Genomic DNA, 13642 nt, shown 5'->3' with positions numbered 1-13642 from the left:
TGCTTCAATCAGCTCCCATTTTGCTCCTTCGATCATTGATGCTAATGCTTTACCAATGCTTCAGCTCCAAGATCAAACACATTGCATGTGATGCTCCATTGAGGTGATCAATGTGATTGAAGGTTGGGTGAATCTCCTAAAACACACGGGAAGGATATAATTCCTAGGGGATTCACCTAGATGTGTGTTTTAAAGGATTTAGACAAGGATTTTACTATATGCATAACAAGGTGGAGATCAAGTTCATCTTCTTCATTGAGTTTGGAATCCTCTTTCAAGTGATGAATCACAAGGAAGATGACTTGGATCTCATGGATTTAGAAGCTAGGAATGTGGGATATGAGTGGAGAATCTCTTAAGCTTCTATTACACTAGAAACCCATCAAAATGCTCAAATACCGAATGCCCTATATATAGGAACCAAGTTCCAATGGTAAGAAAAAAATGGCCGATTCGACTTTTGTCGATCGATCGATCGAGCTTAATTCGAATTTGGCCAAATATGCCGTTGGACATTTTTGGCCCTGTTCGATCACTCGAGTCAGATTGATCGATCAAAGATCTCTCAATGGTTTTGAATTTTGGCCAGATATGTCGTTGGACGATTTTGGCCTTGTTCAATCGCTTGACCCCAATTGATCGAGATCCATTGAGGGTCACTTGGTCGATCGAACGATCGATCGATGACTGCTCGATGGCTACTGTTTGGGCAGTTTGTTTTATAGCAATCTGCACCTCTTCTAGCCTTACTAAACATGTACCAATGGTACTCCCAAGGATAAGGATGATCAAACAAAGTTTTCCTATAAAGGTTAAGATCATCTAGAGGTATAAATTGTTTTGGGTCAAGGGTTAGGGTCACCAAGGCACCTCATATACTTGTTCTTTGCCCCTTAATGCTTCATGTCCTCTTGTGTCTTTGGTCTTCAGCTTCCAAGGGCTCAACCAACTACATGGCACATGGACATTGACAAACAAGGTACACAAATCAATGCACTAACAGTGAGTCAATATGTAACATACATATATAAATTTTATACACAAAAAGCATATCATTTGCTTGCGGAAAGTTGGTAGGGAGGTCGTGCTTTCAAAGGACTGGTGCAAGATCGATTCTCGACAAGTGCAATATTTTACCTTTTACTAAAGGGCCCTTGACTAGGTGGCTTACTCGATTCGAGTCATATCGAGTCGGCCGAGTTATCGAGCCGAGTCGATGAGTCTTGTTGAGTTCAAACCAAGACAAGCTTGCAACTAAGTTTCTCAAAGACTGGGTTCAAAATCTTGTCAAGTTGGCTTGGCCTAGTTCAAGTCGAGTCAGCAAGTTTTAGGAAGATGAACAAAACAAGTGACCCTCTCGTCACTCCCACCCACCTCCCAAGAAAGATTAAAGCCACCTTATAAGCAAACCCCAAATGCCATCAAATAAAATAAAATAAAATAAAAAACAAGAACAAAATAGAAGTTATGGTGGCTCTTAAGTCTTAACTCATGTGCAGGGATGAGGCCCCAAGTCCCGACGGTTTCCATATGTTGTTTTTTCAAGAATATTGGAAGGTGCTTAAAGGGGATGTGATGGTGTTTAGTTCTAAATTCTTTGAAAGAAAGTCCCTTGTCTAATGATATCGAAGCCTCCATAGCTCTCATCCCCAAAATCGAAGGCATGGAAATGTTGAAAGATTTCAAGCCCATAAGTCTCAATGGAGGTCGGTATAAAATTCTAGCTAAGGTGTTGGCTTTAAGGTTTCGAAGTATGGTTGCTAAGGTCATATCCGAGAACCAAGGAGCTTTTATGGACGAAAGGCGGATTCTGGATAGCGTTCTTATTGCGTATAAATGCATTGTCTCCAAGCATTGAGAAGGAAAGAAAGGGTTAGTCTGCGAGCTTGACATCGAAAAGGCTTATGATCACATAGACTGGGAGTTTTTTTTATTACATGCTTGGGAGATTGGGTTATGGTAAAAAATAGAGGTTGGATGGTATGCAATCTAAGGCTTACTCCATTTTAGTTAACGGTTCGCCTAAAGATTTTTTTAAGGAATCCAGGGGTATTAAGCAAAGTGACCCTTTTATCTCCTTATCTTTTTGTCGTGGTCGGAAAGGCTTTAAGTAAAATTATGCAAAGGGGCCAGGAGTCTGGTTTAATCAACAATTTCAGAGTGTTAGATGCAGGAATGCAAATCAATCACCTTTAATACGCCAATAATACTCTTTTATTTTGTGATGCTAACACAACCTCAGTAGATAACTTAAGAAAAGTAGTGGTCTACTTTGAAGCGGCTTCAAGTATGAGTAATAATCTTGTAAAACCAAAATGTTCAGAATTAAATTGGATAATGAAGAGCTAATGTGTCTGGCTTCTATATTCGGATGCAAAGTGAGGACTTTCCCTGCATCTTACCTTGAGTCGTCTTTATGTATTGGGAAGCCTCTAAACATCGGTGGGATAAAGTTATTTAAAGAATCGAAAGGAAGTTGTCTAGTTGGAAGTGTTGCTAGTGTATTTCATGTCCCTTTTCAAATGTCCTAAATCAATTTTGGACAGAATGAAAAAAATTAAGAAGAGACTTTTTTATGGAAAAGTTCTGAGGATGGGAGAAAGCTCCACCTTCTCAGATGGGAGGAGGATTGCAGGCCAATTGTGAAGGTACAGGTGAGAAGAGGGAAATTATGGAGGCAGGTGATTGACAGGAAATACAATTCAACTGAGAGAATGGGGAGTGAAGAGTTCTTCCCTTTACAAAGCCTCCAACATTTGGAAAGCGATAGCATCGACAGATAATCTATTCTAAAGAGGGCTATCTTTCTCGCTTAGAGTAGGAAACCACATCTAGTTTTGGTCAGCTATTTGGTGTGGTGATGGGCCGCTTCGGGAGGATTTCCCTAGGGTGGTGGCTCTTGCTCTAGATAGGAACATTTTTGTGGATCAATGTTATTCTGCGTGTAATGATTTCGTCGTGTGGTCTCCCCCATGCCGTAGGAATTTGTTGCATGAAGAAATAGAGGAGTTGGCAAAGCTGCTAGATCGAATGAAGAATGGTGTGCCCTTATCCCAAGTAAAGGACTTAATGATGTGACCAAGGTATCCCGTATCGGTATCGGTTGGCGTAACGGTGCCCTCCAATACCGATACGGATACGGGGGTGTAACGGCGATACGGGGGCGTAACGGTGCAATTTATTTTTATTTTTTGCCAAAAAAAATATGAAAAAATATGGATTAAATCTGGAATATTCTAAGCATTCCAAATATGCATTCATTTATAAATTGGAATATGTTTATGGTGGTGTAACAGTCCACACTTTGGTGAGAAGTTGTATCGGACTGTCTGATGAATTTATGAACCAGATAACCTTAATTTGACTACAAAATTCATATATTTAATTTTCTAAATATCTAATTTATATACTTAACAATTTGATATCATTTCTCCCAATGGTTCTTTAAAAAAATGAAATTAAATTTAGGTAGATGGCGTTGCCAATTTGGGACTAACTTGGAGGACCAATCCATGCCCCAAATCAGCCTCAAATTCATGCAATTTATTGGCATTACCCCACTTATGAATTGGTGGACATTTATTGGATAGTGAATCATGAAAAAAATCAAAAGGCCCTATTTTAAAAAATAAGCGTTCACAAATTAACAATTAAAACTATTCAAACAATTTGATTTTGGCATTGTGAGTTAGCAACTAGTTGCTACAGTCCATAATTTAATTAGTAAATTTTAAGTTAATACATGTCTTGTGTACAATTTTTTAAGGGCCCGAATTAGGTGGGACTCGGATTGTGAATTGTAGCACACAAGTGTCAAAGTTTTTTGGGCCCCACCCGTGATGAATGTGTTATATCCACACCATCCATCCATTTTGCCAAATAATTTTAGGGCATGAGCCCAAAAATGAGGCAGATCCAAAGCTTCCAAAGCTCAGGTGGACCACACCATAAGAAACAACAATAATTAAACGTCCACCATTAAAATTTATTGGGGGCTACAAAAGTTTTAGATCAAGCTAACATGTGTATTTTCCCTTCATCCACGTCAATGTGACCCAATTAACAGGTTAGATGGAAAATAAACATTACAGTGGACCCTAAGAAATTTTTAATGGTGAGCACTCTATAACCACTATTTCCTATGGTGTGGTCCACCTGAGATTTGGATCTTACTAATTTTTTGAATCATGACCTACAATGATGTGGCAAAATGGATGGACGGCATGGATAAAATACATACATCATGGTGGGGCCCACGCGGCACATGGACCTTTTATTAACTCGTGCGATAAAAGCGTGCTACGTAACTCGTACGCGGTCCAATTTCTTTTTCCGATACCAAATGAAAAAGAAAAGTGAGAGAGAGAGGGGGAGGGGGAAGAAGAAGGGCCGCAGCCGCAGCCGCAGTAGTCTAAGAATAAGAAGAAGAGGAAGGAGAAGAAGAAGAAGAAAAGAAAGAAAGAAAGAAAAAGTATTTTTTTTCCTATATTTTTTTTCTTTTTTTCCTATTTTCTTTAGGCCCATAACAGCCGTCACGGTTCCGTCACGGCCGTTATGGCCCGTAACAGTTGTTACGGCCCCGTAACGGCCATTACGGTCACAGAATTAGGGGGGTGCCCGTTTCAACCCCATATCGCGTAACGGTGTCGGCCGTTACTGTTACGTATCGGCCAATACGGCCGTATCGTAACAGATGCGGGACACCCTGGATGTGACACATTCACAAGTTGGGTTGTTTTTTTTTCAGTTCGATCCTTCTTCAACATGATTTGTGATCCGGCTCGCTGTGCAGCTTACCAGTTTCCATTCCATCTTTGGTCATACGGAGCTCCCCCTAGAGTTGCAACTTTCATTTGGTTGGTAGGCAAAAGAGAGTGCTTACCATCAATAATCTTCAAAGAAGATCCCTTGTTCTTCCAAACATTTGCCTAATGTGTATAGGAGATGCAGAGTCAATAGAGCGTATGTTCATCCATTGTCCATTTGTGTGACAAGTGTGGGAGCATTTCTTCACCATGTTTCATAAAGCATGGGCGATGCCTAGAACTGTTGTCAATCTTCCTTGGGCCTGACATGGAGGTAGGGTTGGAAAAGCGAGGAGAGTTTTGTAGAGATTGATCATCCTGGCTATCTTATGGGTTACTTGGGGCAAGCAAAACAGCCGTTGTTTTCGAAATAGGGAAGCCTCGGTGCAGGATGTTATTTGTAAGGTCAAGTATAGCATCTTAAGGCCTACTCCTTATGTAAAGGCAGTTGATTTCGTTGATCATTGCTCTCTGTTTGAGATGTAGAGTTTGGGTTGTATTCTTTTCTTGCTTTTTTACGATGGCATTTTTTTCTATAGCCATACATTTTCTAATCCATGGATAGGATGGTTACAATTGGCTACCAAAAGTGACTCTTTAGAATCATATGCAATTCATGATGGGCCCGAACAAACAAATGGACTAATTTGTTGATTGGACCTATTTTTGTGTAAGTGGTATCGATCGTCCATATTAAAGACCACTAATCAAATGGTTAACATTTGTCTGATTGGCATGATATTTGCATGCTAGCCCATGTGATGTGCATTGGACCTAATGAACAGTCATATCAATGGATTGGATGATGTAAGCATCCCAATGCAACTAGGAGCACCATAACTTAATAGTGCTCCATGAGGACTAGAGCATTTCCCCAAAAAATATACTTATTTCATCATCAGAATATCAAATTGTTGGACATTTAATGGACAATGAAGAATTAAAAAATCCAATGGTCCTATTTCAACAAAGAAGTTTCCACAAATCAATGGTTAGCATTGTTCAAAAAACTGATTTTGGGATAGCAAGAATAAGTCCCACAATTTAATCCATTTATTTTGAGTTAACATATGACATGTGTACAATTTCTAGGTATAAGTGTATTAAGCGTTAGATGCCACTCCAGTATTGTATAATTCCCCTTTAAAATGTGGCTGGTATGAAGAAACAAAAGAGCCTTTTCATTTTGAAAAGACAAAAGCAGAGAGAGAAGTTGCAGGGAGAGGGAAAGAGGATGATGTAGGCTGAACATGGGGCCCACGATCCATGGGCCAAGGACAAGCCCATTAAGCCCAAGCCCAAGCTCTATAGCTAGCCCAATTTGGACGGATCCTTCTCGGAAATGTGCCTAGCACTTTCATGCATGTTATGACCAAGTTGTTACACTCCTTTATTGCTAAGTTTGTCATTGTCTATTTTGACAACATAATTATACATAGTAAGTCGAGGAAGGAGGACATTAATGACCGGGGTCTAATCTTTAGAGTCCTTCGTCATGAGCACTTTTACATCAACCTTAAAAAGTGTACTTTCATGCGTACACCCATGGTGTTTTCAGAGTACGTTGTCTCGTCGCAAAGTGTAGAGGTGGACCCCGCCAAGGTGAAAGCCATTACTGATTGGCCAACACCTACCACCATCTCTGAAGTTCATAGTTTCCATCGCATCGCTACATTTTACAAAAGTTTTATGCGGAACCTCAACAACATCATGGATCCAATTACCGATTCCATGAAACGAAAAGAGTTTCGATGGACAAGTGCAACAACAAGAACGTTTAATAGTATTAAACATAAGATGATCGAACTCTAGTTTTGCACCTTCCAGACTTTGAGAAGGTATTTGAGATGAGATACTTTCAACATCGGCATTGGTAGAGTTCTTAGTCAGGAGAGCTATCCAATAACCTTCTTCAACGAAAAGCTCTCCGATGTGAAGCAGCGATGCTCCACTTATGACTTGGAGTTTTATGTTGTTGTTCAGACTCTACAACATTTGCATCAATATTTGGTGGGCAAGGAGTTTGTCATATATTCTGATTATGAAGCACTCAAGTACCTAAACTCTCAACAGAAGATGTGTTTGTCGTGTTAAGCAGAGCGCTTACCTTCAGGAGTTCTCTTTTGTCATCCATCACAAGGCTAACAAGGACAATCAAGTTGCTAATGCATTGAGCTGTCATGCGCATTTGTTGTCATCGATGTCAGTCCTTGTTTTGAGATTCAAAGAGATATGGCATGGATATACTAACAACAAGGATTTCGAACGTATTTATACAAACGTTCTTGGCGAAGAGCATACGAGACACCAACATTTTCACATTAATGATGGCTATTTGTTTCAGAAAACAGAATTTTGCCTACCCAATACATCCATCCACAAGTATGTTGTAAGGGAGTTACATGCCAATAAGTGTAGCGGTCACTTGGATTGTGATAAGACCCTAGCTCTCATTGGAATAGATACTTTTGGCCTCGTATAAAATCAGATGCTGCAAAAATCTGCCAATTATGCTAAAGGTCAAAAGAAAAACAGTGGATTGTATCAACCACTGCAGATCCCAAGTGCTCCGTGGGAAGATCTCAGCATGGATTTCGTCCTAGGTTTGCCAAAAAACTACTTGAAAAGTTGATTTAATATTTATGGTGGTTGACTAATTTTCAAAGATGGCTAATTTCATACCATGTTCAAATATAGCATATGCTCTCAAGATTGCTCAATTATTTTTTCAAGAGGTTGTTCGTCTTCATGAACTTCCGAAGTCAATTATGTCAGATCGTGATACCAAATTCATGAGTTATTTCTGAAACTCTTTAGGCAGCGACAAAAATTAAACTTCAGTTCTCTAATGCCCACCACCCTCAGACCGATGGTCAAACGAAAGTGGTCAACCATAGCTTGGGCAAGTTATTACGGTGTCTTGTCCACGATCATATAGTTGTGAACCTAGTAATGCTTATTGTTGAGTTTGCTTATAATAACTCAGTTAACAAGTCCATAGGGATGTCACCTTTTGATGGTATACAATCGCATCTTCCAGTTGATTTGGTTCCTTTACTCGTAAAGTCGAGACCAAGTGCAGTAGCCAATGACTTCATCCGCCATATGCAGTAAAATGCATGACAAAGTTCGACGCAATATCACCGCAATTAATAAAAGTTATAAGCAACATGCAAATACAAGATGTCACTTCATTGAATTTGCGAAGGTGACACGGTTATGATCTGCATTCATCATGAACGGTCGTCTTCCGGTTCCTCGAAGAAGCACCATCCTTGCAATGCAGGACCGTTCAAAATCATAAAGAACATTAGCACGAATGCTAATGCTTTAGATCTCCAACCACATTTACCTATCAGTCCTACTTTCAATATGGAAGATCTTTCCATCTATCGTGGGCACCATACTGACGATGGTATTGAAGAACAAGCCATCACACTTCCGACCATATTGCCACCTACAAACATGATCGTTAATGTTCTCAATAACTAGATCATCTCCACACACCAAGGCGGTTATCAAAAGTTTTTCGTCCATTGGCAAGGACAACCTCTCTCCAATGCTACATAGATCACAGCTACAAATTTCCAGCACCTGAATCCTGACATTTATGAGCAATATTAGGCCATTAACTCGCGACAGTCGAGTTCTTCCAAGCCAGAGAGGATTGATGTAAGCTGAGCTACGCTACAATCCATGGGTCAGGCCCAGGCCCATTAAGCCCAAGCCCAACAGATGGCCCATAAATAAGAAGGCTCAAGCCTCCTATTTAAGTAGCTAGCCCATTTAGGTAGCTAGCTAGCGAAATCCATCAACTAGCTATGCAATAATCCATTAGTCAAATATTCTTAAATGCATTCTTATCATTTTTTTAATTTCTTTTCCATGTTTATAATAAGTTATTGGTTGTTAATGACATTGTGAGTCTACCTTATATGTATGTTTCAAAGTTTATATAAGGGCCTAGCAATAGTATGAAAGCACCTTTAAATTGAATCAAATTTCTAAAATTGTTCTCTTATGTTTGTTTGAAGGTGTCTATGTTTAAGCAGATTCTTCCCATCAACCGGTTGTGCTAGAGAAAAATGCATGTTTGAGCTTCATAAGCGCCTTTATTTCGAGAGAAGCTTTCAACTACGATTTCTACATCCCAATGTAACTCTTTAGCAATCAGGGATAATTTGATCATTTTTCCAAAATAAAAGCTTGCATGTCAAAACCAACCAATGATTTCCTAAAGTAGGACTACATGAACTCCTAGTTTAAATTTTATTGAAATTAAGTCAAATTTCAAGGGTGTTGAATCATGGAGAGTTTTAATAACGTTTGGGATTTATCTCTAATTTGAGACTCATGTGTGGCTATCCAAGCCATGCACATTGTGAGTCACGTCATGTATGAGGCATACTCCTAAAATTACACTGATCAACCAACCCTAACCATCCGATTGATGGCCTTTTCAAATTGGACAGTTAGAAGAAGAACTAGCAAAATGGCCCATATCTCAATAGAAAAAATCAATTGGTCGGGATCTTTTTTGGAGTTAATTTTTGGGCAATTATCCATCCAAAGGTGGCCCAACATTTGGGTGGATCATTTTGAGGTGATGACACCACATGTACAAATCACAATGACTGTGCATCAGAACAGATGCAGTATATATTCTGACGCATGCACCACCCTTTTCTGTGTGCACAGAACAGTGCTAATGTCATTCATTTCATTTGTGTCATTTATATCTGCACACAACAGTGTTAGCGTCATGCACTGTCGTGTCATTTTTATGTCCGCACAACAGTGTTATTGTCATTCACTGCCATGTGTTCATCCATGCATTTATATTGCACGGGATAGTGGTACTGTCATTAACTGTAATTTGGGTTCACATAGGTGCACACTACAGTGCTCATGTTGTTTTTGTCATTTATAGGTGCACAGAACAGTACTAGTGCCGCCCATTGTCATTTTGCATAAGCAGGTCTGCACCTAACAGTGCTACTACCGTCCACAATCCTTTTCCCTCTATTTCCACAACTGCCGAGTAAGATGATACACATGAGCTTATAAGTTGAATGCGCAGCATGCAAGTGATTCAAATCAAACCTTTCAGATTGTGGGCCCCTGTAGAATTATCATGATCCAAAACTGACACTAATCTTCGTTATCTAATCTCAGATTGTTCAACATTTATTGAACGAATGAAAATGAAAATATCCGATGATATTTTTTTAGCAAACAAAGGTCCACAAATCAGCGACCAGGATTGTTCTATCAAGCTGACTTACCATTAACAGGTCCCACGATCTAGACAGTTTGCCTAAAGTTAATGTGCACCATGGGCAGTTCCCAAACGACTGTGCATTACAACACAAATACATCCCATCATATCCAAGACACAAGCCAGTGTACCCAATGCAAGCCACAGTTAATGTCACACAGTGCCTTCTTTCTTGCATCTTTACACAAGTGTCATTTAAGTGAGTCGCGAGTGGAGAAACGTGTTTGCATGCTATTTCTTTAGGTTTCGCTTAATCCCACATCAACTCTATAGAGGAAAATCTCCCCCAAAAACCATTGGAAAGGGGGGGCCCTCTTCTCCATTTCAAAACACCTCACAACGTCAGGGAGCCCATAAGCATAGAGAGAGAGAGAGAGAGAGAGAGAGAGAGAGAGAGAGAAATTCTCCAATCTCTAGCAAGGGATCCCAAAAGAGAGGGCACCAAGTACAAACACCAGTATGAGTGCATCCAAACTTATGAAAAGCGCAGCCTTCTGCATCATTTTCAAAAAATCAAGAAGAAGACACTAGCACTGTACTGTCTTCTACCTAATTACCTGATAGAAGAAACTGTTAATGCCCTCTGCCTTCCGTTTATCCGGACAGGTTCATCATCATCATCTAAGCTTTATCCAAATTAATTAGGGTTGGCTACATGAATCATGCTCCGCCATTCCACTCAATCAAGGGTGTTTATCTAGACAGGTTCACGTTTTCATTAATTTCTTTCGTTAGCTTTGCCACGAGAATCTCATCTTGGTGATCACTAATCACCAAGTTAGGTCGCTACATGTAGTCAGCTACATTGCAATGAATTTCGAGCATGTTTCCCGCACCCATGAGGGGATCATAAGAATAATACTGTGTCCATTTGCCCTTCAAATGATGGCGATCACGTAACTAAGGCTATAGACTGGCTGGATCAGTCACCTTGGATTCATTGATTTTCTTATAAGCATCCAAGTGATCTTCCAAACCGACCCATAAATTTCCCAGGGACAACCATTTAAAAAATGAGGTTCCAGCTATGAAATCGTTTTCTTACAGATCGAGCACAGAACATCATCATCTAAGCCTTATCCCAACTAATTGGGATGGAGCGCAGAACCAGAATATATATATATATATATATGAAGAAATCTAGGTCAAAATAATCAGAAGCAGTTTCGTACTGAGGTAGGATAACAACATTAAAGCGATTCAAGCACATTCTAGCGATATTTTGACAGATCCAAAAAGAATAAAGCATCAAGCATCAAAAGCCCAATCTAGGGAATTTTCCTGTAAGAAAAAATCAAACTAAGAACAGATGCATAGAAACCCTAAGAAATGCTATTTTTTTTATTAAAAAAAAAAAGCATTTAAAAAACCCAGTCTAGGGCCAAACTAGGTCTGTGGACAACAGAACTACCGAAAGAAAAAAGGAAAAGAGAGAACGGATGTAGGGAAAATTAGGAAGAAAATGCAGAAAAACGGAAATGAATGTAGAAAGGGATCGGAAACTGACCATCGTATCGCTCGGCTTGCTCGGCGAGCTTTGCCATGTAGACATGACTCTCTCTTTCCTTCTCCGTCGACATGGAAAGGGGGAAATTCGAAGAAATGACGACGAGAGATGCTGGAGAGCGTAAAAAAGGAGACTGAGGAGCACGTTGCGCCCAGGCCCCTTTAGAACAAAATATCGCCGAGACCTTTTAATCTCGCGATAATATGGAGAGATAAATGGTAAGCAATTTATCATGCAATTTTTACCAAAACGCCTCAAGGTTTGCCGGCATCACCCCTCTGACAACTTTTGAAATTTTGCAAAAGACCAAAATGCGTCCGCTGCAAACCAACCCTTACAAATGTGTGGAGTTGTCCTATGAAATGAGGCCCACTCCAACAGAGATCCAATCTGCTAATTTTATTCAGTCAATCTTGCACCCACATAAAGTATTGATTTCAGTCTAATCCAAGCCTTCTATGGCCCACAAATGTTGATAATGATGGGTATTCTTTCTCATATATTTCATCTAGTGTAGTCCGCCTTTGATGTGGTTCTTCTTGCTATTGGGCCCATCCATGAAAATTCTATCGAATAGATGGCATGAATTTCACATGTGACTCGCCATGGCCCCCATAATAGCTATCCAAATACCCTTTTGTGAGGCCAAGTCACAAGAGAAGACCCTATTTTCAATTTAATTTTTTTTTTAGAGGGAAATTAACTGAAACCTTGTTCATTCGCGGTTTCCTCTCCAACCTACATTATCAGATGTTCTATTCTTCGACGTTCCATTGAAATCTCCAGCGATCCATTCACTTATATTTCATTATCCAACATTACTTTCCATGAAATAAAAATAAAAATAAATAAATAAAAATTGAACATTGGGGTCTTCTCAATTCCAAACAAATGTGGACGCCAGATGGAAGATTTCTTGGAGAACGAGAGATCGACTCTCTTTTCCACTGGTTGTCTCACTCAAGGGCTTTCGTTTGGGGGTAAAAGGATGTTATATTTTACCAAAGTCACCAATAACCAATTATTATAATCCTATAGTCGGTTAGACCATGTAGAAATGCTTAGAATTGAGAACTCGAAAATCCTTAAATCTAAGATGACTCGTGAGTTTGCATTCTAGATATTCTAAGTAAGGGACCGCAGTTACATAGAGGGAATGTGTTAAGCACCCACTCTACCTGTAACAACCCCAATTTCGATAGTTAGTCATGTATATTTATATAAATGTACAGCCTTTAAAAATAAAAATAATAATAAATAAATTTTGTGTACAACTTCTTAGAAATCTGGGTCAACAGTACGCATCTGAATAGATTCGAGATAAGGTACACTGCAGGACGATTTTCCCACTCACAATAGTAATAATTGGGATGCACATTATCAAATCTCAAGGACGAGATTTTCTTTAGAGAAAATGACCACTGTAGACAAAACCTTTTACCCAACGGTTTTTATGAAGGAATACAAACTTAAGTTACCAACTTAGACTAGCACGTGCGGACAGCGACTTTGAGGACGAAACTACCCCTCCTTTTCACTGCGAAGACGAGCGCTGACGCTCCTCCAACTGAGAGTTGTACGAACGGCTTAAAAGAGATCAAAGTTACATGGCCCCACAGCTATGTATTTATTATATCCACAACGTTCATCCATATTTCGAGATCATTTCGGAGCATTATCAAAAAAAAAAAAAAATCATATCCAAAGATCAACTGGGCCACACCACAGAGCAGCGGAAAATTGATTTTCATCGTTGAAACTTTTGTAGGGCCCACCATAACATTTATTTTCCATCCAATCTATTCATAAGGTCACAAAGACCTGGATGAAAAGGAAAAACAAATTTCATAATGATCCAAAACTTGTGTGGCCCCTAAAAGGGTTTCAACGGTAGACGTTCAAGCATAATGGTAATGGCGCATGCAGGGGGATACGGATATAGCTACGGTTATAATCCGTAGCCATAAAAGTAGCTCGGCGATCAATCGTAAATCCCGCGATTCCACCGCAAGTCGCTGTCCCTATTGGCGATTAATCGTGGATATTGCGATT

General features: G+C 39.6%; 1 protein-coding gene across 1 annotated transcript in view; it reads right to left on the bottom strand.

Annotated features, from left to right (window-relative positions):
- LOC131229191 (14-3-3-like protein GF14 iota) overlaps positions 1–11750 on the bottom strand; it is a 47358-nt gene extending 35608 nt beyond the window's left edge. The window contains exon 1 of the mRNA XM_058225080.1: positions 11591–11750. Coding sequence (XP_058081063.1) covers positions 11591–11663 — 73 coding nt within the window. The 5' untranslated portion in view covers positions 11664–11750. The remainder of the gene's footprint in view (positions 1–11590) is intronic.
- Positions 11751–13642: the final 1892 nt, after the last annotated feature.

Source organism: Magnolia sinica, chromosome 16 (genome assembly GCF_029962835.1).
Source record: "Magnolia sinica isolate HGM2019 chromosome 16, MsV1, whole genome shotgun sequence".
NCBI classification, from domain to species: domain Eukaryota; kingdom Viridiplantae; phylum Streptophyta; class Magnoliopsida; order Magnoliales; family Magnoliaceae; genus Magnolia; species Magnolia sinica.
The sequence above is the reverse complement of the archived record's forward strand: the minus strand, read 5'-3'. Positions and strand labels throughout refer to the sequence as shown.